Here is a 25101-nt window from a genome sequence, read left to right as displayed (position 1 = left end):
AGCCTTTGAATTCAAGAGGAACCAAGAGGGGTAACAGGGAAATATTCCAGATACTACTAAACCTGGGGTGAGATCTAGTGAGAAACCTGTGTGGTAAGCAAACTAACTCTGAGTTTCTGTCTAGGTTAATATCTGCCATAAAATAAGATGAAAATGAAGTTCTTAATTGAAGTTCAGTTACTCTGGTGATTGGCCATCATATATGATTGAGTTACAAAATGCAATGTGGTGGCTGACGTGCTGTCTTATCAGTAAGATAGCATCTTTATTTTGGTAAATGCTACATCTTGTAGTGATTGCTGAAAGTAATAAGCTAATAAAAGTATATCTGGTCAGTTTCCTGCATCTGCCAAGGTTATCCACCCAATGGGGCGTCCCCACAACTATATTCCCATTAAAGCATGTAAGAGATAGTGATCATTTTCTAAAACTAAATTCTCCCACATGACAAAAAGTGAAACCTCAGATCATATCTTATCATATCATATTCATATATAAGGCAGTGGAAAAATCAATAAACCAATATGGCTCCCACAAGTATACAAAGCCACCAAAAGCATTTGGGATCAAGCTTAATTCATTGATAACTTATTTTTTGAGGATTTGTTGAAACAGTTCTTGAGATACAGTCCGAAATAGATGGAGCAAAAAAACCAAAAACAAACATACACAGATATACACACAAAAAGTAAAAACTTTGTTGGACCAAGGCCCAACGAAACGCAGTCATTACTTTCATTCCAAATTATAAATTTCTCTATTGCATAAGTGTACATTGCTCTTGTTGTCAAGTCAAGTCAGTTTTACTTGTAGAGCACCAAATCACAAGGGACAGAGACAGATAAGGAAAAAGAAGGCCAGATACAAAGAGATAGAGAGAAATAAGGTAGAGAGAGAATGATTGAAAGACGGGGGATTTAAACAAGATCGAAGGAGAAAGATAAGCACAAAGAAAGACAGAGGGATGGAGACGGGGAGAGTTGAGATACACAGAAAACAATAACAACAGCCAGAACGGTAAACTGTTCACCAATAATATCTACTAGCGAGTAATCAACTTCAGCATTATATGAGCATTAAAGCGCTAGCACTGATACTAATACAAACACAATGATGAAGGTAATGTTACTAACAGTACTCAGAATACTAATATGAATACTGCTAGTACTAATACTAATACTGATACTAAGGGCGGCACCAGTATCAGTCAGGGATCTGGGAAGTGGGGAAGCACAAAGGCTCCAGAGAAGAGTTCAAGTTAGTTACATGCTTGTCTGAGATATGAATGAGGACAGAGAGGAGAGATAAGCCCAGTGGACCACTGGAGATACCCTGGCAGTCTACGCCAATAGCAGTATATCTAAGGTCTTGCCTAAGCCAGCCCTAACTGCAAACCTCATCAAAAAGAAAAGTCTTTGGTTGAGTTTCAGTTGCTCAGGTTTGGAATGTTCTGATCAGTTTCAGGTTTTGAAAATACATTTTTGTACTTGAATTATATAAACCTCCATCCATCCATTTTCTTTTTCCGGGGGCGGGGGGGGGGGGGGGGGCTGGAGCCTATCTCAGCAGCTTTCCGGCATGAGGTGGGGTACACCCTGGATGGGTGTCCAGATAAGTCCATCGTAGAGCCAACACGTGTAGATAAACAACCAGTCACAATCACAGCCACGCCTATTGTCAATTTAAAGTATCCAATTACTTCCCTCTTACATGTCTTTGGACTTTGGGAGGAAGCCAGAGTACATGGAGAGAACCCATACAGGCACAGGGAGAACATGGAAACTCCACACAGAAAGATACAGTGCTCGAGCCGGGGCTCGAACCTGGAACCTTCTTGCTGTGAGGCGACAGTGCTCACCACTGTACCACGTGCCACCCATTCTATAAACCTGTTTTACAAAAAGTACTTTATCGTAATTTTACTGCTGTTTAGACCTATTCTTTTTGTTCTGTTATTGGTACCCTCATCCTGTGGAATTTTTTGGGCATATTACATCAACAGTTTTTAGTTACTTGTTGGTGTCTGTCTTGGTGAACAACTGAGCTAACCTAAACCCAAATGCTATCTTCTAGTCTTTGCTCACAGGTAAACTGTTGTTCATGGACAAAAAATCTGAGTATGTAATACCCCTTTTCTATGTTTCTTCTCAATCATGGGTTAAACAAAAAATAAACATTGTACATATATGTACAGTAGCTCTGTGAGTTAAATGTATTGTAACTTGGGAAATGAATAGCACAGAGACAAAATTAAAACATACTCAGTGATCACAACACACACAACACATTAGACACTAACTGTGCACACTAACACAAATTAAATAAGCATGTTTCAGAATCAGAATCAGAAATCCTTTATTAATCTCTTGTGGGAAATTGCTGGAGTGCAGTGCTTCCTTTCATAGTAAAAACTATATATAATAAGAAAAAAATAGAGAATCAAGAATATAAGGAGATATCTTTTGTTCATATATACATTTTTACACTGAGCAGGATATTTGTATTACATGATTTAACCGATACTCTATAGGATAGGCTGCATCTTAGAGGGAGGAGTTAAAAAGTTTGATAGCCATCAGTAGGAATGATTTCCTATGGCACTCAGTGGTGCCACATGGGGGTATGAGTCTCTGGCTGAAAGTTCTTTTACTGCTGGCCAGCATGTGATAGAGAGAGTGTGAAGTGTTGTCCAAAATGGTCCTAGTCTTGGACAGCATTCTCCTCTCTGACACTGCTGTCAGAGAGTCCAGCTCCCCTCCTACAACATGGCTGACTTTGCGGAGAAGTTAATTAAGTCTGTCAGCATCCCTCACCTTTAATCTGCGGCCCCACCACACCACAGCATAGAGGATGGTCCTAGCCACCACAGACTCATAAAATATCTGCAGCATTGTCCGACAGATGTTGAAAGACCTCAGCCGCCTCAGAGGGCGTTTGTGTTTTTAGTCCAGTCCAGTTTATTGTCCAAGTACACCCCTAAATACTTGTAGTCCTCCACCATCTCCACTGGTCCAATGGATGGAAACGGGGGATACTGGAGCCCTAGTTCTCATCACATCCTCCACCAGCTCCTTGGTCTTTGCCATGTTGAGCTGGAGATGGTTCTGCTCGCACCAAGTGACATAGTTGTCCATCACAGCCCTGTACTCAGTCTCTTCACCCTTGTTGATACATCCAACTACTGCAGAGTCATCAGAAAATTTCTGAAGGTGGCAGGTCATGGTGCAGTAGCTGATGTCCGTGGTCTATAAGGTGAAGATGAAGGGAGAGAGGACGGTCCCCTGGGGAGCCCCAGTGTTGCAGATTATCCTGTCTGATCTACAGTGCTGCAGGCGCACATACTGTGGTCTGCCTGTCAGGTAATCCACAATCCAGGACACAAGGGGGGTATCCATCTGCATAGCTGTCAGTTTCTCACCCAGTAGAGCCGGCCTGATAGTGTTGAAAGCACTGAAGAAATCAAAAAACATGATCCTCACAATACTCGCAGGCTTGTCCAGGTGAGCATAGACACAGTCGAGCAGATAGATGATGGCATCCTCAACTCCAAGTCTGGGCTGGTAGGTGACCTGGAGGGCATCCAATCGCTGTCTGACCATGGGCTGGAGCTGATCAGGATGAGTCTCTCCAGGGTCTTCATGATGTATGATGTCAGTGCCACAGGTCTATAATCTTCAGAGCCACTGGGATACAGTGTCTTCGGCACAGGAACAAGGCATGGCGTCTTTCACAGCACGGGGACCCTGTGAAGACTCAGGCTCAGGCTGAAGACATGGTGAAGCACTCCACATAGCTGGGGGGCATAGGCTTTGAGGACCATGGCGACTACCACATCCAGACCTGCAGACTTGTCTGAGTGGAGTTTCTTCAGCTGTCTTCTTACATGATCAGGCCTGATACTCAGTGGGGAGGTGGCAGGTGGGGGAGGGGTAGAGATGTGATGTTGTGTGAGGGGGGTCGTGATGGGCTGTGAGAGGGGGAAGGGAGAGAGAGTGGAGTGGATGCTTGTTTCAGGCTGGCTGTAGAGGAGTCTGTTGGGTGAACCATGTCAAATCTGTTAAAAAAACAGATTCAGTTCGTTTGCCCAGTCCACATTGCCTTCAACTCCTCGGTTGGATGGTCTGAAACCATTGATGGTCCTCATCCACTCCAGACCTCTCTTATGTTGTTCTGCTGGAGTTTCCACTCCTGCTTCTTCCTATACCTCTCTTTGACCTCCTTGATCTCTGTTTTCAGCTCCCTCTGTATCGTTTGCACCTCTTCTCTGTTGCCAGCTCTGAAAGCCCTTTTGTTTTTATTCAGTGTGACCTTGATGTCCTTGTTACCCACGGCTTGTTGTTTGGGTAGCAAAGGACGGTCTCTGGTGGGACAATGGTGTCAACACAGAAGTTGATGTAGTGTGTGATACATTCGGTGAGCCTATCAATGTCCTCTCAATGTGTCTCACAGAGTGTCTGCCAGTCCGTCACCTCAAATCAGCCTTGCAGTGCCTCGTTAGCCTCATCAGACCATCTCCTTATGGTCCTCGTGGTCACAGGCTGCTTCTTCACCAAGGGCACATAACAGAGGCTGAGGTGAATCAAGTTGTGATCTGACCTTCCAAATAGGGGGAGGGGAGAAGGAAGTGTATGCATCCTTAATGTTTGCATACAGCAGGTTGATGGTCCTCTCTTCTCTGGTGGGGCAGCTCACAAACTGTGTAAATGTGGGGAGTGCTGTGTCCATGTTTATATGGTTGAAGTCACCTGGGATGTGATTGCACCATTGGTTGTTAACTAGAATGTCAAGCGCCCCGCCTGAGCGCTCTTGGGATGGAGATGTTGTCGTTGGGAATATCCTGGTGCAGCCATGTCTCAGCAAAGCACATTAAACTACATTCCAGATCCTCCCTCTGACTCCGGGCTAGCGCCGTCAGCTCGTTCTTCTTATTCGCCAGGGATCTCACGTTCCCCATGATGAGAGAGGGGAGACACTGCGTAAACCTCCTCTTCTCCTTAAGTCTCTTCTGTCTCATCCCTTCCTTCTTCCTCCGTTGTTTTTTACCCCCTCAGCATCCCCAGTGTGTTTTCCTCCAGATTTCTGCTGGGATATCCATTCGGACATCCATTTCGGCCTCAGGTCGATCAGCTGATCTCTGGAGTGATGCAGATGCACTGCCCAGATGCAGTGGGCTTGGTGTGGAATAGTTGTGCTGTGGTTTCAGAAAACAGCAGTCTCACAGCAAACAAAAGGGCAAAAATTCTCCAAACTAGCATGTTTGGTGGGAAAATACTGTAAATAGGCAAAATAAAGATATAAAGAAAAACAGAAAAGAAGTATAACATTAAAATAAATAAATAGAAAGTTTAGAAGGTGAAGCAGGAGCGACTGCAACAGGCTGCACGCAAATCGACGCCTGCGCATTACCACTGCAATTTGCACATGTGTTTACATGCATGCAGAGTGTTGAGTGATCTTCATGATGGGGGTCATGGAGATTGGACACACAGGTTAGGAATAGAAATAAGCATATCCCTAATAACATCCATGCACAGGGACCAGCCACATATGAAATTACACATTTATAACAGTTTACCTGCAGTGGAACATTCCAGGCCATGTAGACGTGATTCTTGTACTGGTCCATCCAGACTTCAGCTACCCTCAGAGCATTACGACGCACATGAGCAGTCAGGTTCTTTGTGTAAGGCTTGTGGGCACGCTCGATGTGAGCGATCCTAGAGCAGGGCAGGACCTCCACACTACCACCACACTGCCATACCTTGGTTTTAGACACAGAGACAGACACAGACAGAAAGACAGACAGACAGACAGACACACACACACAAAATTAACTGACATTGTGTTTGAATGGCCTAATGGAGATACATGAGTTGTATGAAGAACAGAAAGCCAACGTGGCTGGTGACTTGAGACAAACTATTGACAGTATGCTGACAGAAGACTCTTGGACTTCACTAAGAGATACCACTGACCAAACAGCACACTATTTTGATCAGCAATGGTATTGCATTTTATTATGATGGCAAAAAAAAGGCATACATCTGTGCATTAATGTCAGTTAATAAATCACTTTTTGGTATTTTCGCTACTCACCTCACTTAAACAACACCTGCACCCTTGCTACAACAGGCATTCCCCTGCCATCACCTCTCTGCCCTCTTCATTCCTCAAAAGTTGACAGATAGTGAAGAAATTCATGCCACAAAAGATTAATTTGTGACAAGTTGACCCAAATGTATGAATCAACAAGCAAGCAAAGGTGTGCTCTACAAAGCAAAAGGATTGTATAAGCCTAAATCAGGATTTTAACCTGGCAAAATCATCAAATTCTGCTTCAAAACTAATGTGCTTTAGACTTTGGGCCTTTAATATGAAGTCAGTTCAGCATGTCCTGGGTATCTTTGAGCTATGTGTGTAAGCAAAGCCAAAGAACGGCGGTTAGGGATAAGTGGTAAAAATGGTGGTTATCAACTCACTAAATCCCAGCAGCCTTTCCCCTGTTGTTTGAGTGCACATTCACATGAATAAGGCAGTGTCAGCACAACATGAAACATCTCTAACATGGAGACTCAAGAAGAACAAACAATAATCCTTCACAAATATGAAGAACACAAATCCTTGATACGTAAATGTAACAGCCAAAATGAGATGGAGAGCTGCAACAAATAACCTCATTATCACGGTATGTCATTAAGACACAAGTAGATTTGACAATAAGAATGACCTTTTATTGGATTATAATGAATGGGTGGTGTACATCATGGCATATGTAAGGGATAATCAATGAGTAGGTGTGTGTGTGTATGTAGGGTTTAGGTTGCATGACACAAAGTACACCAAAAACCATAAATACGGGCATCTATGAGTTGATTATCCTGCTTATACCATGCTAATTAAACAGTTTAAAGAAGTACAGGAGTTAGTTTAAAAGCTGTATGAAGGTGGTTGCCAAAATCACTGGTCAAATATTTAATGTGTTTTGTCTTCCGGAAAGTAGTTCCAGCTGTTCGTTGTCTTGAAATGCTGTTATTTGCATCGAGAGATCGTGTTGAAATATCTGCAGTTTTCTACTTTCAAAGTAAGCAGATTTAACTGCATTGAAATGATAATGTTGGACTTCAAGGCAATAGAATATTGAGTGCTGAGTAGAATTGAGCTTGTTAAATTATGGAAAAAGGGTGCAACCCCCCATCGCATTGTTGTAAACTGCTCAGAAAAAAAGGACGACACACTGGTAAGAAGACATCCAACGTGGTTCAGGATGATTTTTTTCTTAAATGTTTCAAATGTTCATACTTTATATTTTGCTGTGCAATGTACTTATTGTGTTATTTGTGCTCACATTTTGATCACTTACTGTGATTTGTTAGTTCTTAAAGCTATGATGAGAGACTTGTTAATGATACTGAACAAGCTTAAACGTTGACCCATGCTTCACACGTTCAGATATGTCCCAAGACTGACACTAATGTCCCACACCATTGCTGTGCTATTATGCTGAGTTGCAGGTATGTTCTTGAAATTGTCTTTAGTTCTTTGAGATGTTTATCAGCTGTTAATAGGGAGGCTTTGACAGTTAACAGTTGTCATAGTAACATCTTAGCTGGCAGAGTAATTTCAAACAAGTTATTAAGCTTGAGCCTAACTACATGCGCGTTTGTCGGAGGCTATTCAATACTATGCCAGCCAATCAGAAAAGAGTATTCAGCCTCACCATGGTATAAAAACCAATATTAGCACAATTATTTTGTTGCAGCTGGGTCTTTTTTTTTTATTCAAGTTTTTTTTTTTAATTTCTTTTTGCTTTGGTGTATGACAGTACAGGGATTCACAGTAAGAGACATTATTTGTTATTCAAAACATGTGTCATCACCATTATGACAAAACAGAGATAATGTAAGGAAGATAAAGTCAATACATTACCAAAATAACAAAATGCAATAAAAAAAAACACAAAACACAAAACAACTGTTAATGTCACAGCTAGGAGGAAGCATTCATCCTGCAGGACACCTTAATATCACAGATATTTAAGGGGAGGCATTCATGTTGCAAATTATTCGGTCCATGTGATATGAGCCCAGAAAAAGTTGCCATTTGCCATTATGTTCCCATAATGTTTTCAGGTTTTTATATCTATCACTGAGAAGGTGGTTTGTTCATCTATAGAAAAGAGAGGCTCTGTGGTGTTTCTCAGGCAGTTGGAGGAAGTCCCTGATGTGATTTCCTCCATCAAACCATACCCTGGTGGTAATGCAATCTCTGATATGCAAATACTGCCAAAAGTGTGTCTTCCCTATGAGATGTATTTGTTTTTAACATCTGAAAATGACATTAACACCCCTCCTTATATAAGTCTGCAATATTACATAATCCATTAAGTTGCCATCCTTTCCAGTATATTTATGAATCCCCTATGCTTAGCAGGGGATTATGCCATAAAGAAAAATATGGTTGTTGACAATTTGACAGTTTAAGTAGCTGGGTCTTAATCAAAGATCTTTATAAATAAAAGTACAAGGGGAAATATAGTGGGTGGCACGGTGGTGCAGTAGTTAGCACTGTCTCCTCACAGTAAGAAGGTTCCAGGTTCGAGCCCCGTCCATCTTTCTGTGTGGAGTCTGCATGTTCTCCCTGTGCCTGCGTGTGTTCTCTCCTGGTATTTCACCTTCCTCCCACAGTCCAAAACCATGCAAAAGAGGACTAGGCTGATTGGATACTCTAAATTGACCGTAGGTGTGGCTGTGAGTGTGAATGGTTGTCTGTCTATATGTGTTGGCCCTGCGATGGACTGGCGATGACTGCACCCCGCCTCATGCCCGAAAGCTGCTGGGATGGATTCCAGCCCCCCTGCGACCCTTAACAGGATAAGTGGCAGAAAATGGATGGATGGATGGATGGATGGAAATATAGTGGAGACATACAGTTTGCGGGTCCGTGACATCCGTGACTGCGATTCATGTCACAGGTCAACTAACTGACAAATGTCAATTTTCCCTCTGTGGAAAAATCAGTATAATTCTTCAAAGTGCTTGCCAGGAAAACCAAAGATTTTTTTCTTTGAAACTCCTGAGAGACCCTCCCACTATTTATGAACTAATCTCAAATTGGGAATAGGATAGATGGCGTTAACTTGCACATGTTTGACCTCTTCGCTTGCTTCAGTGAAGGATGGTCTGAAAAATGTATATTGTAAGAATTGCAATCAAGTACTACATAGCTGAGTACCAGCTAGATTCAGATTTCAGCTTTTATTTTAAGGTTGTTATGTTAGGACACCCATTCTGATGACACCTTTCACTCAATGTGACTCCATGACTGAGTACTATATAACAAATAAAATTCCATTCTGTACACAAAAAAAGGGAAAATTAACTAAAAGAGATCAAACTTTTTTTTTGTATCCATCTCTGCTGTGAAACTGGGCATTTAACATGGGGGTCTGTGGAGATTGACTCACTGTTGGAACCAGGCTCAAGTGGCTACTTGACAAACTGCAGCTTTGACACTTCCACATTATCTCCACAGAGTGATGGCAAAGTTCGGGGCTTGTTACAGCACAGGGGCCATATTTCTTTGGACCCTCCAAGAGGAGTTGGAGAGCAGATGGTAGTCACTCCTTCCTCATCTTTAACTGAGTCCAAGGGGTAAATAAAAAAGCCCTCAAATCGCAATGCCAAAGAGCCATTGTTCAGTGTAACACATGTACTGTTACTTCAACTTGTTTCAGCCATTCAGATTAACTGTGATGTTGACTCAAAATTCAATGACAGTAATAACTTTTTGACTCAGGGTTTCAATTTAAAATTTGGGAAGCACTTTTACATCTTAAATTGGCATTGATACCTTTACCATGGCAAACCAAATTTCTCACTTTCATAAAGTAAACCATTTCAGAATATAAGCACCTTTGGACCTGGACCAAATAAGCACTGGAGACTGCTTATTTGAAAAAAGACCATTCTCTTTATTCCCTATTCCAGCCCTGTCTTTCGTGTGTGTGTGTGTGTGTGTGTGTGTGTGTGTGTGTGTGTGTGTGTGTGTGTTAATCCATCTTGCTAGCCAGTCTCCTTCACTCTATCCTTCCAAAGCAACATGCTACCAAAGACCAGTCACAATTAAAGTGGTGGTGGCTTGGTGCACATCCAAGAACTACAATCAAATCCTGAGAGAATTATGCTTCCCTCAAAAATACCTCAACATCCAGAATGAGGGATTTACAACAGGAAGTTAGAACATCAGGAGTTAGGCTTCATGTACCACAATCTATCTTTTTCTAAGAGTGAGTGTTTGTTTACCACAATGAAGAATAGACAAAGAGAGTGGTCAGTGAACAGAAAGAGGAGGGTCTCAATCAATCAACTGCATGTAACCCCTGAAATACTGTACGTAATAAATATGACAAATCATGTCCTAGTACATGCAAGAAGTGTAAAGAACACCCTGGCACTTACTTCCATTAAATCTGGTCTTGTCCATTGATTAAAAAATTCTGGTCTTCAGTTAGAATTGAAATAGAAAAACATTATGGCATTGAAACAACAATGGACCCTGAACTGTGTATTTTGGGCATTATCCCTCAATCTGTCCACACATAAAAGTTGTTGAACCTAATGTTATTCACTGCACGTCTCTCAATTCTTCGTTTATGGGTGGAGGATCTCCCACCCACATTAAACTTGTGGTATGAAAAACTGCTTTCTTTTCTCCCTCTTGAGAGACTATCTCATCTGATGAGGGGAACTCTAGATGTATTCGTCGAAGAATGGTCCCCTCTCAGAAATTTTCTCGGTAATGAATGGTCCATTGTGATGAATATTGGAATAGACTGGACTTGAATTGATGACTTCATGTTTTGCTTTTTGGTTGTAGCTTGTTTTTGTGTTATTCTGCTCCTTTACTGTTTTTTTTTCATGGGCTTTTGTTTTGCTTTGTAATCACCCTTAGTTTTGTTTCTATGGATGCTCATAACTTTTTTGGGGTGGAGGGTTTGTGAGTATTGTATGTTTTGTCTATACTGTCAACCACAGCTGTAGAGATGTTGACATTTTGCTTTAACTATACTGGATTTATTATACTCTACTGTCCTGGTCAATTGAAAGTAAAACAAAAAAGTGTGAAAAAAAGAAAGAGGAGGGTCTCAGATTGAGTGTGATGAACAAAACAGGGAAGGTAAAAGGACAGAAGTTAAAGGAGATAAAATGGGAAGTGCAGCGCAAAGACAAAGAACGTGAAATGGAGGGGAGAGGGAATAAGGGCTCCTCCTTGTCTGAGTCATCCTTTCCTTTCCATAAATCTTGTCCTTTTTGTTTCTTAATTTATTAAAAGCCCTTTCCTGTGGAATGAAATGGTCATGTGTGGCATGACTCCATGTTAGAGTGGCTGTCCAGCAGCATAAGTGTTGCTGGTTTGATCTTCACTTCCCCCAGTGACCGTGTTGACCTGTCCTTGAACAAGACATTGTACAAATTATTTCTCCTATGAGAAGGTTGATACCTTGCATGGCAGCCTGCACCATCAGTGTGTGTGAATGATGCGACATTGTCAAGCCCATGTAGCACAGCTAATGTAAAAAGGCGTGTGGATTTGCTCCCCAAACATTTGTCTGGCAGATTTGTATGTGCCACCCAGAAAAACTGCAGAACACTGATATCCAAAATTGTCTCTCACTCTGGCCTCTTAACTTTAATGCAGAAAACGTCTCACTTGTGGGTTTTTCTTTTTGTTTTAATGAGATAATTAGAGGCAAAAGGCAAAAATAAATGAAGTTATGAAATATAAAATGTGCAAAAGACAACTGCAAATGGTGATAAAAAAAGGCAATGATCATTAAAAATGCACAATATTATGGCATGGCACAAATTAAATTTCACAAAGGAACTCTTTATCATAATGTAAGTATGCAGGCCATAGATATGGAGTTCTTCTGCAAAAACTGGGTGTGAAATCACAAAGCTGATAAAAAGGGCTCTGTGTTTGGTATAAAGGAGATTAAATAGAACAAACCACTGTTTTTGACTTACACCTTGGGAGAAAGTCAACACATGATGAAATAGAGTAAAAACAATGCACTTGAGACACAGCGCTCATTCTGTCAAAAATATCACTGAGGATGTACTCAAACATTGAGCTGCACTGAGGTACTTGGCGCTGCAGTGTGCTAGTTTAGGATGGAAATATTGACTTGTTCCTGTCAGCCTTGATGTTCTACGACCCAAAACTATATCATATGAAATCCATACAATGATGGTGTTCCTATGCATGTGTGTTTAATGTGATTTCCATCCATCCATCCATCCATCCATCCATCCATCTTCATCCTGTTAAGGGTTGCGGGGGGGGGGGGGGGGGCTGGAGCCTATCCCAGCGGCTTCCGGGCGAGAGGCAGGATACGTCCTGGACAGGTCGCCAGTCCATCGCAGGGCCAACATATATAGACAGACGACCATTCACACTCACAGCCACGCCTGTGGTCAGTTTAGAGTATCAAATCAGCCTCGTCCCCAATTGCATGTCTTTGGACTGTGGGAGGAAGCCAAAGTACCCGGAGAGAACCCACACACGCACAGGGAGAACATGCAGACTCCACACAGAAAGATTCTGTGCCTGAGCTGTAATATGATTTCCATTTCTGATATTTTTACTTTGACGCTGAATGTCCTTCCATCCATCCATCCATATTTCTTCCGCTTATCAGAGGTGGGGTTGCTGGGGCGGCAGCCTTAGCAGAGAGACCCAGACTTCCCTCTGCCTGGCTACTTTGTCCAGTTCTTCACGGGGGATCCCGAGGCATTCCCAGGCCAACCAAGCGACAAGGTCTCTTTAGTGTGTCCTGATCTTCCTGGAGGCCTCCTTCCACTTGGACATGCCCTGAACACCTAAACAGGCAGGCGTCTGGGAGGCATTCTGACCAGGTGCCTGAACCACCTCATCAGACTCTTGTCAATGTGAAAGACCAGCAGTTCTTCTCCAAGCTCCTCCAGGATGACGGAGCTTCTCACCCTATCCCTAAGGGAGAACCCAGCCACCCTCTGGAGGACACTCATTTTGGCCGCTTGTATCCACAATCTCTTCCTTTTGGACATTACCTAAAACTCATGACCATAGGAGAGGGTAGGAACATAGACTGACTGGTAAATTAAGAGGACCGTGGACCGATGCAGTGTGCATCACTGTAGACGCTGCACCAATCCGCCTGTCGATCTACGATCCATCTTTCCTTCACTCATGAACAAAACCCCAATGTACTTTAACTCCTCCATTTTGGGCAGGGTCTCACCCCTGACCTGAAGATGGCACTCAACCCTTTTCAGGGCAAGGAACATGGACACAGACTCATGCCGGTTGCTTCACACTCAGCTGCAAACTGATCCAGCTAGAGCAATGTCCACATGATGCTGCAGAGTTGTGTCAACCAAGTCTACCCAACAGTATCCAGGGCTCTGAGGAATGCTGGGCGACCTTGGCAACCTCAGCCCCAGAGATAGGAGAGCCCATCATAAAGTCCCCAGGCACTGCTTCCTCATTAGAAGATGTGTCGGTGGGATTGAGGAGGTCTTCGAAGCATTCCCTCCACTGATCAACAACATCCTGAGTCGAGGTCAGTGGCGCCACCAGCACCATACATGGTATTGACAGTGCATTGCTGTCCCCCCTGGGACAGAGAGGGGGAAGCAGGAGATCCAGAATCTCTTTGAAGCCATCTGGAAGTCGTTCTCCATGGCCTCACCAAACCCTTGTCTGAGTTTTTGACTTGGCAACTGCCAAAGCCAGACACTGCTTGGCCTGCCGGTACCTGTTGTCTGTCTCCGGAGTCCCATGGGCCACGGAAGGCCTGATAGGACTCCTTCTTCAGCTTGACAGCACTCCTCACCACCGGTGTCTACCAATGGGTTTTGGGATTACCGCCACAATGGGCACCAACCACCTTACAGCCACAGCTCCCATTAGATGCCTTGACAATGGAGGTGAAACATGGCCCACTCAGGCTTCATGTCAGCTGCCTCCCTTGGAACATGGTCGAAGCTCTCCCATAGGAGGGAGTTGAAACTGCTTCTGATGGGAAACTCTGCCAGACACTCCTAGTAGGCCCTCACAATATGTTTGCATCTGCCAGGCCTGGCCAGCATCCTCCCTCACCAATGGAGCCAACTAACCATCAGGTGGTGATCGGTTGACAACTCAGCCCCTCTCTTCACCCAAGTGTCCAAGACATAAGGCCGCAAGTCTGATGATGCAACCATGAAGTCGATCGTCAAACTGCAGCCGAAGGTGTCTTGTGCCAAGTGCACATGTGGACAACCTTATGCTTGAACATGGTGTTTGTTTAGGACAATCTGTGATAGAAGTCCAATAACAAAGCACCACTTGGGTTGGTTCTTGGCTGGCACCTATCTCACATAGCACCTGACCCCTTTGGCCCCTCCTGTTGGTGGTGAGCCCATTGTAGGGGGGATTGACATTGCCTATTTTGGCTGTGCCCAGCCAGACACCAAGCGCTAACCGCCAAGCCCTCCAGGCCTGGTTCCAGAGAGATGCCTTGGTGGATGGTGTAGTGCAGAAAGTAAATGCCAATTCTCTGGATGATGTTTCTGCCAAATAAAAGTCCACATGAATTATCTAAGGGCTGCATCAGCATCAACTAGCAGTGACAGGGCAGGGACAGACCCTGTACAGTGTGTGTTAACATACATACACATATGTAACAAATATTGCATATATAACAAATATAACACAAAAAGCATTAAAAAAATACGTCACCTCTGAACGTTAGGGAGTAAAACTCCCCCTGCTATCCTGATTTGTGTTTGTATAGCTCACAGCAGTTTCATTGACATGTTAAAGCCTCCTCCAGAATTAGGGGGGGGGGGGGGGGGGTCATGGGCCAAGCAAGGCCCACGTTAATTTCCAACAATTCTGAGCAGTATTCTGTGTTGTCTGCAAATTGCTGAGAATTGCCGGGAACCTGAACTTCCACAACAATTTACAGTGGCACATACTTAAGAAAATCCCTCTTTTCATGCATCTTCCACTTCAACCACTGACGAACCTCACAGACGGGTAAATCTGTTTAGATCCAGCCCATCCTGACAATCCAACTAACAAGCCTGACAGGAGAATGGCGTGCCATTCAGCCCAAGCAGATTGATCCTGGGTCAGAGTTTGTTGTTATAGGTGCAGATGGAAACTCATTTGCAGCAGGTTGCCCTTTTTTAGAGTTTAAGCTAAAGTGCAATTTGGGCAGAGTAGTTGACAGCTGGATGCAGCATCTAAAGGGGTAAAAAAAAAAACACAGGCTGACGGCACAGAGACACCAGCTGTTTTGTTCTTATTACTTATGGTATGCGCTTAATGTCACTAAGTGTTCAAGCAATTTGTCACTACAGTAGGGTTTGGCTGACACTGACTCATCAATTTAATGCCATAATGCCATCATTTATCAAATGAAGGTGTGACAAGAACTGACAACAAACAGACATATGATAATCATGTACACGCACATCTCTGCATTTATCAATGTGAATGTGAGCAGAGGCTTAAGTCAAATTTCATGTCACGTCTCAGATTGTGTACGCATATTTTCAACTCAGCCTGACCTGGCGGTGCTGCAGAGTAGACAGAGGAGACACAGGATTGTTATGATGTTATTGATAATATGATGTCATTCTGATGGTCATCTAAAGTGCATGAACATTGTATGGACATCGTGTCTGGAGGGAGCATCGCCTTGCCGAGTTACTATACTATTTTACATTAATATTACATGATGAAAAGAGCAGAGGTGCTGATGCAGGGTGCTGATATGAATATGGGTGATGGTGAAGTGTTCGGTCGTCTTGGATCACTGCTGCACTGTAGACGTTCAACAAATTTTGTGAGATGCCTGTGGGATTCGACATAATTATGCTATGTATCTCCTCCACCACTTACTGATGTACATACAAATGCAGCCTCAGTCTATCTAATAATCATGTATCGATGATAAGCAACATCAATCAATGACATATTAAAGCCTTAGCTGGTGTTCAGTTGATAATGGCCACTCTTTTGACCATACTTCAATGATTTAATTCTAAAGTGTATTTTATTAACTTTATTTCCATTTTTCAGATTGTCATATAATTGGTTCAGTTGATCTAGTGAAAGAATGTTTTTAATCTCTGTGTCAGAGAGGTTCCTTTTTGGCTGGATAATCTTTCTCAATGTTGTAAACTCAAAGCCTATATTTAAAAAACAGATGTTTTTCAATCAATCAATCAATCAATCCTTATTTATTTAGCGCCAAATCACAACAAAAGCTATCTCAAGGCACTTTACACAAAGAACAGTTCCAGAACCTAACTCTTTAATTCAAATAAAAGATATCCAGCATTCCCACATGAGCAAGCACTTGGTGACGTCGGTGAGAAAAAACTCCCTTTTAACAGCTACCACATTCTTCAACACTACAAGACAAGATATTGATTTTCATTATACACATGTGTACAATGAAATTAAGGTGCACAGTCAGAGTACAGACTCATTGATAAAAGAGAATAAATGTAAATAAATAGAAGCTAAATAGCTAAAACACTGTACATCACTCACAACCAATCACTGATTCACACAAGTTTGAAGCATCACACATTCATAACAATACCGATACCAATACGATAAATAGATTTATCCGGCCAATGTGGCAAGACAGTCACACATTTCACATATAAATAGATCATTCATACTCATTCATACGTAATTATCAACTATGACCAGTTTCATAAATTACAGGTGAATATCCAGTCAGAAGATGATGTTTTTTTTTTTGCTTGGATCCCTGGTGGTTTCTATCCAGATTGATAAACAAGCAGTATTTAATTGAGTCAAAAATGAAAATCAAAAGCATCAAAATGATGTTAAAATAAAATTTTTGGCATTCAACCAAGGAGAAAATACTGTTTATACAGTGTGGCTGCACTGGGGTTTTTCCTCCTTAATTTAACCTTCTTCTTCTGCTTGTTTAGTACTGACAGCATTTTATCAGCGGCCTGTCTCCGCAGTAATTATTTAGTTTCAGTGTTAACTACACAGGACATTTTGCTGTTGCTGATCATTAAAAATCCTCATGATTTCACTTCTGCTGGACAGTGATTGAGCATGCCTGTTCATGATATATAAAACTCCCACCTAAAACCAACAAGATACAAACATCAACTGTCCTGGATATTCAAAATATGTATTACATGCATCTTATTTCACAGTCAACATCTAATGCTAGTGTTAGCTTGTTGGGCAATTTGTTGCAGTTACTGCATTGTGAGCAGCCAAGCAGAGAGCCACTATCTGATTTTTAATTCTTGACTGCAGAGGTTTGACATTGAAACCTAATTTGGAGAAAGGCAAGGCCCCAAACAAAAGCTTTTCATGGGCCAAAGTCAGATCCATTACTACCTAACTGTGAAGAAAAAACAGGGTATTTCAAATCTTTGGCATATTTATCAATTCATTTTCATAACATCATGTCATGTTTATGTTATAAGCTCAAAAACATTGCCAAGAGAACATTTAGTGTACCATAATTTCTATTAATGAACCATTGTTTGTTTGATCTAAAGCTGGAATCACTGACCACTTATCACTGTGCCACTCTGAATGACAACACACTCAAAGCTGTGGAGAACAACAACTCTACATTCTATGCATGAAACATCTGTCACTGTGCATAGTAATAGATGTTCTGCTATGCAGCTGCTGCTTTTCCTTATGCACATAATCCCCAAAACAACAGGGCAGACACCAGCGAATGGAAATAATGCAAAATTCATGGTGCTATCAGCAGACGCAATGTATTCTTTGTGAATTCTCCTCTCACTCCACATGATGGGGGCTTTGCACTTTGTGAGGAAAAAAATAGGATTGGAACTTTTGCTGCTTTGTATAAACTATATGTGATCACAGAGAGAACAGATTAGAAGAAACCAAAGAAGTTGACACCATCTGACATTAGGAAAGATGCAAGAAGAATCCAATTAGTACAACATACACGGTAAAGCTACAAACATGCTAATTAATGCATGATGTCTTTTGGCAACCATTGGTGAGTTGCAGCAGGCTTTATCTCTTTTTCATTGAAAGAGGCTGTAGCAGTACAGGCAGTGAGTGTCAGGAACAACTGCAACTGCTCATCTTCCAATACCTCTCCTCCCCAAATGTATCTGATCTTCATGTGGTCCCCACTCTATTCAGAACAAGCTGATCAACCAAGCCACTCCTCAGGATTGCCATTCATTCATTCATTCATTTTGTATTGCTTGTTCTGTTAAGGAGTCACGGGGGGGGGGGGGGGGAGGCTGGAGCCTGTTCCAGCTGCCTTCAGGGGGGAAGCAGGTTACACCCTTGATGCCAGTCCATCGCAGGGCCAACACATATAGACAGACAACCATTTGCTCTCACAGCCACACCTGTGGTCAATTTAGAGTATCAATCAGCCTCGTCCCCTCTTGCATGTCTTTTGGACTGTGGGAGGAAGCCGGAGTACCAGAGAGAACCAACACAGGAACAGGGAGAACATGCAGATGCTACACAGAAAGACCCCAATGCTCTAGTTGGGGGTTGAACCCAGAACCTTCTTGCTGTGAGGGGGCAGTGCTGACCACTGCACCACCATGCGCCCCCTGCTCAGGATCATTACAGATTTTCTAAAATCCACACTACCGTCCATAAGACTGAAAAGCAAGAGTTACTGTTCTTTTCCAGCAACGTTTTCATCCCAGAATGAGATCAACAGACTCCACTGCAGTTTCTGCAAGGTCTTCTTAAAAAAATATTTTTATAAATTGGCCTACTCTTGACAAATGGCTACATGTTTCACTACTGTTACATATATTTTTACTATTTGTTTTAGAATGTCACAGCACTATTTTATATCATGCACTTGAACTAGTCTTTTTAACCTTTAATTAGTTGATCATGTAGTTTCATAACAAAAACAACAATAATTATTATTATCTTAAACTGTCCATTTTATTGACAATTGTCCTGTTTACTACCTGTTTTTTTTAATGGATGATGTGTCACATCAACCAAAGAACTCACCTGCTTATTGTTCACACATTGAATGCTTCTTTATTGACGAATATGATGGACTGTTCCTGAGCCACAGAATGAGCCCGCTTGGGGTTTGTACAAGCAACCTAAATATGCTGTTATATTTTAGTACATGCTTTCTGGCTTTATTGAAATTAGAATTATTCAAATGAATGCGAAGTCTTTTTCAAATAAAGATGCTCCAGAAATGCTTCAAGAACCCAACCAAGAGTATGTCACAGAAAAGTAAGAGACATCTGGGCCACTTATTAGGGGCAATGGGGCCTGAAAAATCTTCAACCTCATATCAAGAGCTATTTTGGAAAGAAGGACACTGTAACACGTAATGAGCGCCACAAAAGAGTAATCATCAATGCTTGAATCGGCATTTTTAGTATATCTTCGCTTTGCTTAAAAATCTTAAATTGGCTGCCACTGATAATGTTGGGACTGTGATGAATGTGAATGATTAGAATAGAAGCTGATATGTAGTAGCAACAGCAATCACCACCTCACTACTGCTCACATTAACTGGACAGTCAATGACAGAGTTGCAACAGCACAATTTTTCTGGTGTAGAGGATGTCAAATAAAGCTTAAATGTTGAAAGTATACATTTTTAGGGTAAGAACAAGCCTATCTGTCAGCAACCAACAATGAATTTGCCATTTGAAGTAGCAGCCCATCAAAGCCATTGAACTTTTAATGTATATCTATCTACTGGCTATGTCTAATGTCTATTTAAATTTTTGTTTTATTTAATTATTACTAAATAAACATTTATAATGAAAATATTATCAAAGTCTAATTATAAAGGGATCATCTGATAGGCTTTCAAGAGCATCGAATGAGCACTAAAAGGCATTCCTTCAACTGCTTCAATGTGGTTTGTTTGTGACAAAGGATTAAGTGTTTGCTTGAATGTTCTGTGTGAACTGATCAGGTACTGTCATAAACATCGTAAAACAAAACACGACTTGCGCAAAGCCACATGCATGCGCCGAACAGCTCAGGTAGATGGTACGGATCAGGCACCGACACGCGCAGCTTGTCAACCTGCATTGCTGTGGTGAGGAACGACCCACTATTAACCCTTTTCAGACAGAGAATGCGCCAAATTTACTGCCCGGTAGAGGCGTGACTTTGTCGTCTTGTCTGTTTGAAATGAAGGCATAATATTCATCTTTCCAAAAAAGCCACCGCTTGTGTGGGTGTAAACTTGTGACATGACATGCAGCACGTGTGTGTGAACAGTGACATCCAACATATATGTCCGGAGAATATTTAGACCTGTGACAGTCTGGCAAACCTTGTAGTTTCCCAGTTCAATCTCCCTCTGCTACTGCTGCTGTTGTGGCCACAGACCTGGTGGTACTGTTTTGTTAAGTTTTTCAACTTGCTGGAGATGTTCTGTCATCTGGTGATAGCCACATCGACCAAGCACCCCTGCAACCTCTCATACAACAAGCCATCCTTTACAGTCCTCTAGACACTGATGTTAGCAGCTCCTTGATCTCAGTGGCCTCCCAGGTGCTCATCTTGCTGAAATGACGATTTATCGGAAGAATATTTAGCCCCATGACAGTCAGGAAGTTTCAAAACAGCAGTTCGCTGCTCAGACTGCAAGCAGCATCGGTGTTGACATTCTTGGAGGAGTTTGATGCGGGAGAACTAGTGAGCGCAGTGTTGGCGAGTTTGCGTCATCACCTCCGCCCACCTCACAATGAGCCGACATATTGACGGCTTGGATTTATATAGCAATGGAGGCGGCAATAAGTGTACCCTCGGACGCTAAAACTGACCCCCAATTTGCCATGCTTTGTCTGAATACTCGGGCCGAATTAATGACAGGCGAATTAGCGGCTCGATAGCCAGTGTGAAAACACCAATTGTCTAGCTGCTATGAAAAACATCGATTTTGAAGATTATAAAGGAGAGCAACCCTTCTAAATTAAAAGTAATTTGGTCACCCTAGTGAATTCTACTTCCATGTGTACGTATAGTAAGTTCTACTAATGTTACGTAGTTTAGTCAACATGTCTCTTCACAAACCTGCTGTGCTAGCAGCTAGTTCTAGAGGCACAAATGGCCACGGGCGTTAGCCATTAGCATGCCTTACAAGGACACATTTTTGTTTTCTGTTAGCTCGCTGCACAGTACTCTTCCATGAGGGAATGTGTTGCGTCATGTAAATGTAAATGGACCTGTACCCGCAGTGTATGCTCCTCCAGAAAACATTGCGCGTACCTGATTTGCACGTTCCTTGTTTGGTTGATTGTATGCATTGAAAGTGTTTCAGGGACGAACTTTTGGAGGTCTCAAAAGCCTTTAGGTCATTTCCCAGAGTGTTGAATGACCCTCAGGATATGGCTTTTTTTAAAGACTCTGCATCTGTGTACTCCAGCTCTCTTGCACCATCTCTGCCGGTGAACTTTCACGATGGCCTACTGACAGTTGTCATGGATTATCTTGAACTTTACTGTCATTTAGCAGTATACAGGCACAGGGCCAATGAAATGCAGTTCCAGAAGTGCAAAGAGCAGCATTTAAATACTAAAGTGCAGGCTGTGTAGACTATAGAGATGAATTATGTACAGTGTAAGGCTGCAATTTTCATCAGAGTACTTTTTCTTTCTCCAACACTGCTGTAGCAAACACTTCACCTGCATACGAAAACAATTGTGAGCTAGCTAACCTTGCTAATCTAAGTGGGGAATTGAAATTATAAACACATTTGTTCTGTGCTCCAGAAAAAGGTCTTGGGCCTACCGGTCGACATCTGCAATTGCCTGAGAGAATCGCAGCCTGCCTCTTCAGCTGTCCATATAGAGGATTGACACCATGGAGGACACCTCTCTGATACACAGGCCTCTGATACCTCACTAGGTTCAACAAGATGGGAAGTAATTATTTTTATTTAGTCATCTGACTGATGCTTTCATCTAAAGTGACTTACATCTACCAATTACTTTAGTGTCAATAAAATAATACATGTGCACATTCCTCTGGGGAGAGTTGGTCAACTTAATTATGGATCTGGTTTTCCAACAGGTGCTGCAAATTTCGAGAATAGGTGGGCGGAACACCAAGGACTATGACTACAAAGCTTTGGACAGGTATCTACAAAATGTTCTATATATTTTCATTTGCTATCCTTCTGAATATGTGAGAAAAGTTACAAATTAAATGGAAATAAAATACAAGTTCAAAACCAATGCACTGCAAGATTATAGACCATCTGTGCTTGGCAAGGAGATAAGTAGAGAGAAAAAAGGAAAACCACCCTAGGGGACACTGATCAACTCATGTAAAGATTTTATTACATATCTAATGTTATTCCTGCATATATTCTTCACATAAATTTATTGAAATCTATTTTTCTGTAGGCTCTTGACCCACAGCCTCATGGCGAAATTTAATGTGAAAGGAAAGAGGAAAAGGCCTTTGGAGGAAACAAGGATTTATAGAGCAATACAAGGTTAGTTCAAGTTTATGTTGACCAGCCTATTATATAATTAATAACTTTGGAAAAAACATTTCCTTCCCCTCTGATTAAATAAAAAGTAATGCTGTGTAGATAGATGTTTTTCATCCACAAAAGGAAAGTAAGGTGTTATAGTTGTAGGATTAAGAAAGAAACAAAAGACAACAAAGTTTAAATTAAAGCTGGTAAATCATAACATAATACAAGAAAGGTTTGTCAGTCTGTCTGTGTGCCTTGGGCATACCTCAGGTCAGTCTGAAGAACAGTGAAGGATTTTGCATGTGGCTGACAAATGCCCCAAGCCTTTTCATCCTTGGTTTTGAAGTTTATTGGATCAATTTTAATAATGATGTAGTTAAAAATGAGTCCCATTATATGCTGACTGCTCACTCTTTCCACTGTAGCCACACCTCCCTGTCGGCGCTCCACCAAATAAGGTCATTAATGAAAGAGTTGAGCATTTAAAGTAAAATAGTCTAGGCCTACTTCAAATTAGAATGTTATAAGGAAATATTACACTACATACATCCAGTCTGCCCAGCCCCTTCTTGTAGACAACTAAATGTTACAGTAACAGTTGCTGAGATGGTTTTGTATTGATCCAGTATTGGATGTGGATGCACAGGAAACATTTTTGTTTGCTAACCTAGGGACTTGGGTTTATGGCTGCAAATTGCCTTTGCATAGACAGTGGTCCCTCGTTTAACGCGGGGATACGTTCTAAAAATAACCCGCAATAGACGAAATCCGCGAAGTAATCAGCTTTATTTTTTACAATTATTATACATGTTTTAAGGCCGTAAAACCCCTAACCACACACTTTCATACACTTTTCTCAGAGTTCTCTCTTATTTAAACACTCTCAAAGTTCAAACTTTTGCAGATTTAAAAAAACAAGTACAATATTAGTAAATGAAACCAAAGATCAAAACTTGTTTTCAAGCCCAAACATTTTTAACAAATTTAATTTTAATAATCGATCTATGAGGTTTGACACATAAGAAATTATTACCAGTAACTCACACGTATCTCACAGTTCCTCTGACGGTGCCTCTTTGTCCTGGTGCTGCAAACACATTCTGTACTCCCTTTGCAAATCAGGACGCAGAACACATGTGCGGTTCTCCCTTAGCCAATCAGGATGCCGAACACAATGCACGTTCATACTATACGCTGTAAAAAAAGCATGCAAAATTACACTAAAAAAATCCGCGATATAGCGAAGCCGCGATAAGTGAACCGTGTTATAGCGAGGGACCACTGTATCTAAATCAGTTCTCTTTATATGCTTGTGCAGAAAGGATCATGACATCTGATTCTACAGACATGGAGGACTTCATAAAGGTGAACGTGTCTGAGCACCTCAAGCACACCACAAAGATGTGGAGGATACACTATGCCATCCCATTCATGTCTCCATAGTAATGCCCCACCCACTCTGACATGATCTTCTCGATGTCCATCTCAGTCCCTGCCTCCCGTCCTATGATGACCCCTCATCCTGACACCCATCACTCCTTCTCCTACCTACCCTTTTATTTCCATCCATCCATTCATTTTCTGCTGCTTAACCTGTTAAGTGTCGCGGGGGGGGGGGGGGGGGCTATAGCCTAACCCAGCAGCCTTCAGGTGAGAGGTGGGGTTCACCCTGGATGGGTCACCAGTTCATCGCAGGGCCAACACATAGAGACAGACAACAACTGGCTTTCACAACCACTCCTACTTCACACAGAAAGACCCTGTGCTGGAGCCGGGGTTTGAACCTGCAACCTTCTTGTTGTGTGGCCACAGTGCTAACTACTGTACCACCATGTCACCCCCTCTTATTTCTCTTTGTGATAAAAGGTCCTTTTGATTTGTTAAATTTTTGTTTGTGTGAATTTCATTTGAATGAAAAAAAGAACCAAAGACAACAATAAAGAAAAAGAAACCAAAATTGTCAAGATCTCTCTCTCTCTCTCTCTCTCTCTCCTTAGTCCATCCGATAGCCCCTCTTGACATCCTAAGCCATCACAGCCTCTTTGTGAGATCAAGTCCTTTTGTTTGTGCGTGACCTTCATTTGATTAATGAAAGAATTGAGGATGAGGCCTCTGAGTTCAATTAGAAAATAATTTCATTGTGCTTGATATGTCTGATGCCATTAAATAAAGATGGAAATGGGATACTGAATTGTGATTCATTTGTGTGTACCTGTAGATACACGCTTCCTGGGAGTGGAGGACATGTTTTCTGTGCCGGTTAATTTTGCTGTAGCTCTGTTGGACTTAGAAGCTACAGTACACCTATACATTACACCTTTTGTATGAGTCCTCAATCTGCTGCTGAGAAGGTAACATTCTGTTCCATATCATTTTCAAAATTCCCATTTGATTGTGTCAGCAGCAGATGATAACTGCAGATGCATACAAATGTGTAATGCATGTCTTGTTCAGCTACCTGCTGAGCTAACAGGTACGGGAGACATGTTCTTTACCCTCTTGAAACGGTTATAGTAGAGTAAAAAAATGATGTCTAGAATTAGTCTAAATTTTATGTTTAAAAGACATCCATA

At 41.9% G+C, this 25101-nt stretch overlaps 1 protein-coding gene and 1 long non-coding RNA gene across 4 annotated transcripts in view; one reads left to right on the top strand and one right to left on the bottom strand.

Annotated features, from left to right (window-relative positions):
• The window catches only part of LOC147258400 (polypeptide N-acetylgalactosaminyltransferase 18-like), a 196271-nt gene that overhangs the window by 48523 nt on the left and 122647 nt on the right, over positions 1 to 25101 (bottom strand). For 2 of the 3 annotated variants that reach the window (XM_086208252.1, XM_086208253.1), the window contains exon 7: positions 5576 to 5761. The exons of the other annotated variant lie outside the window; for it this stretch is intronic. In XM_086208252.1, the coding sequence (XP_086064378.1) occupies positions 5576 to 5761 (186 nt within the window). The remainder of the gene's footprint in view (positions 1 to 5575; positions 5762 to 25101) is intronic. 3 annotated transcript variants of the gene reach the window in all.
• Positions 22127 to 24119, top strand: LOC147258402 (uncharacterized). Its single transcript, XR_015116756.1, has 3 exons — positions 22127 to 22181; positions 22452 to 22543; positions 23847 to 24119. It is a non-coding gene; the product is annotated as an uncharacterized LOC147258402 (long non-coding RNA).

This window comes from Aulostomus chinensis, chromosome 7 (genome assembly GCF_037954235.1).
Source record: "Aulostomus chinensis isolate RoL2024-O1b breed Wild chromosome 7, RoL_Achi_v1.0, whole genome shotgun sequence".
Taxonomy (NCBI): Eukaryota; Metazoa; Chordata; class Actinopteri; order Syngnathiformes; family Aulostomidae; genus Aulostomus; species Aulostomus chinensis.
The sequence above is the reverse complement of the archived record's forward strand: the minus strand, read 5'-3'. Positions and strand labels throughout refer to the sequence as shown.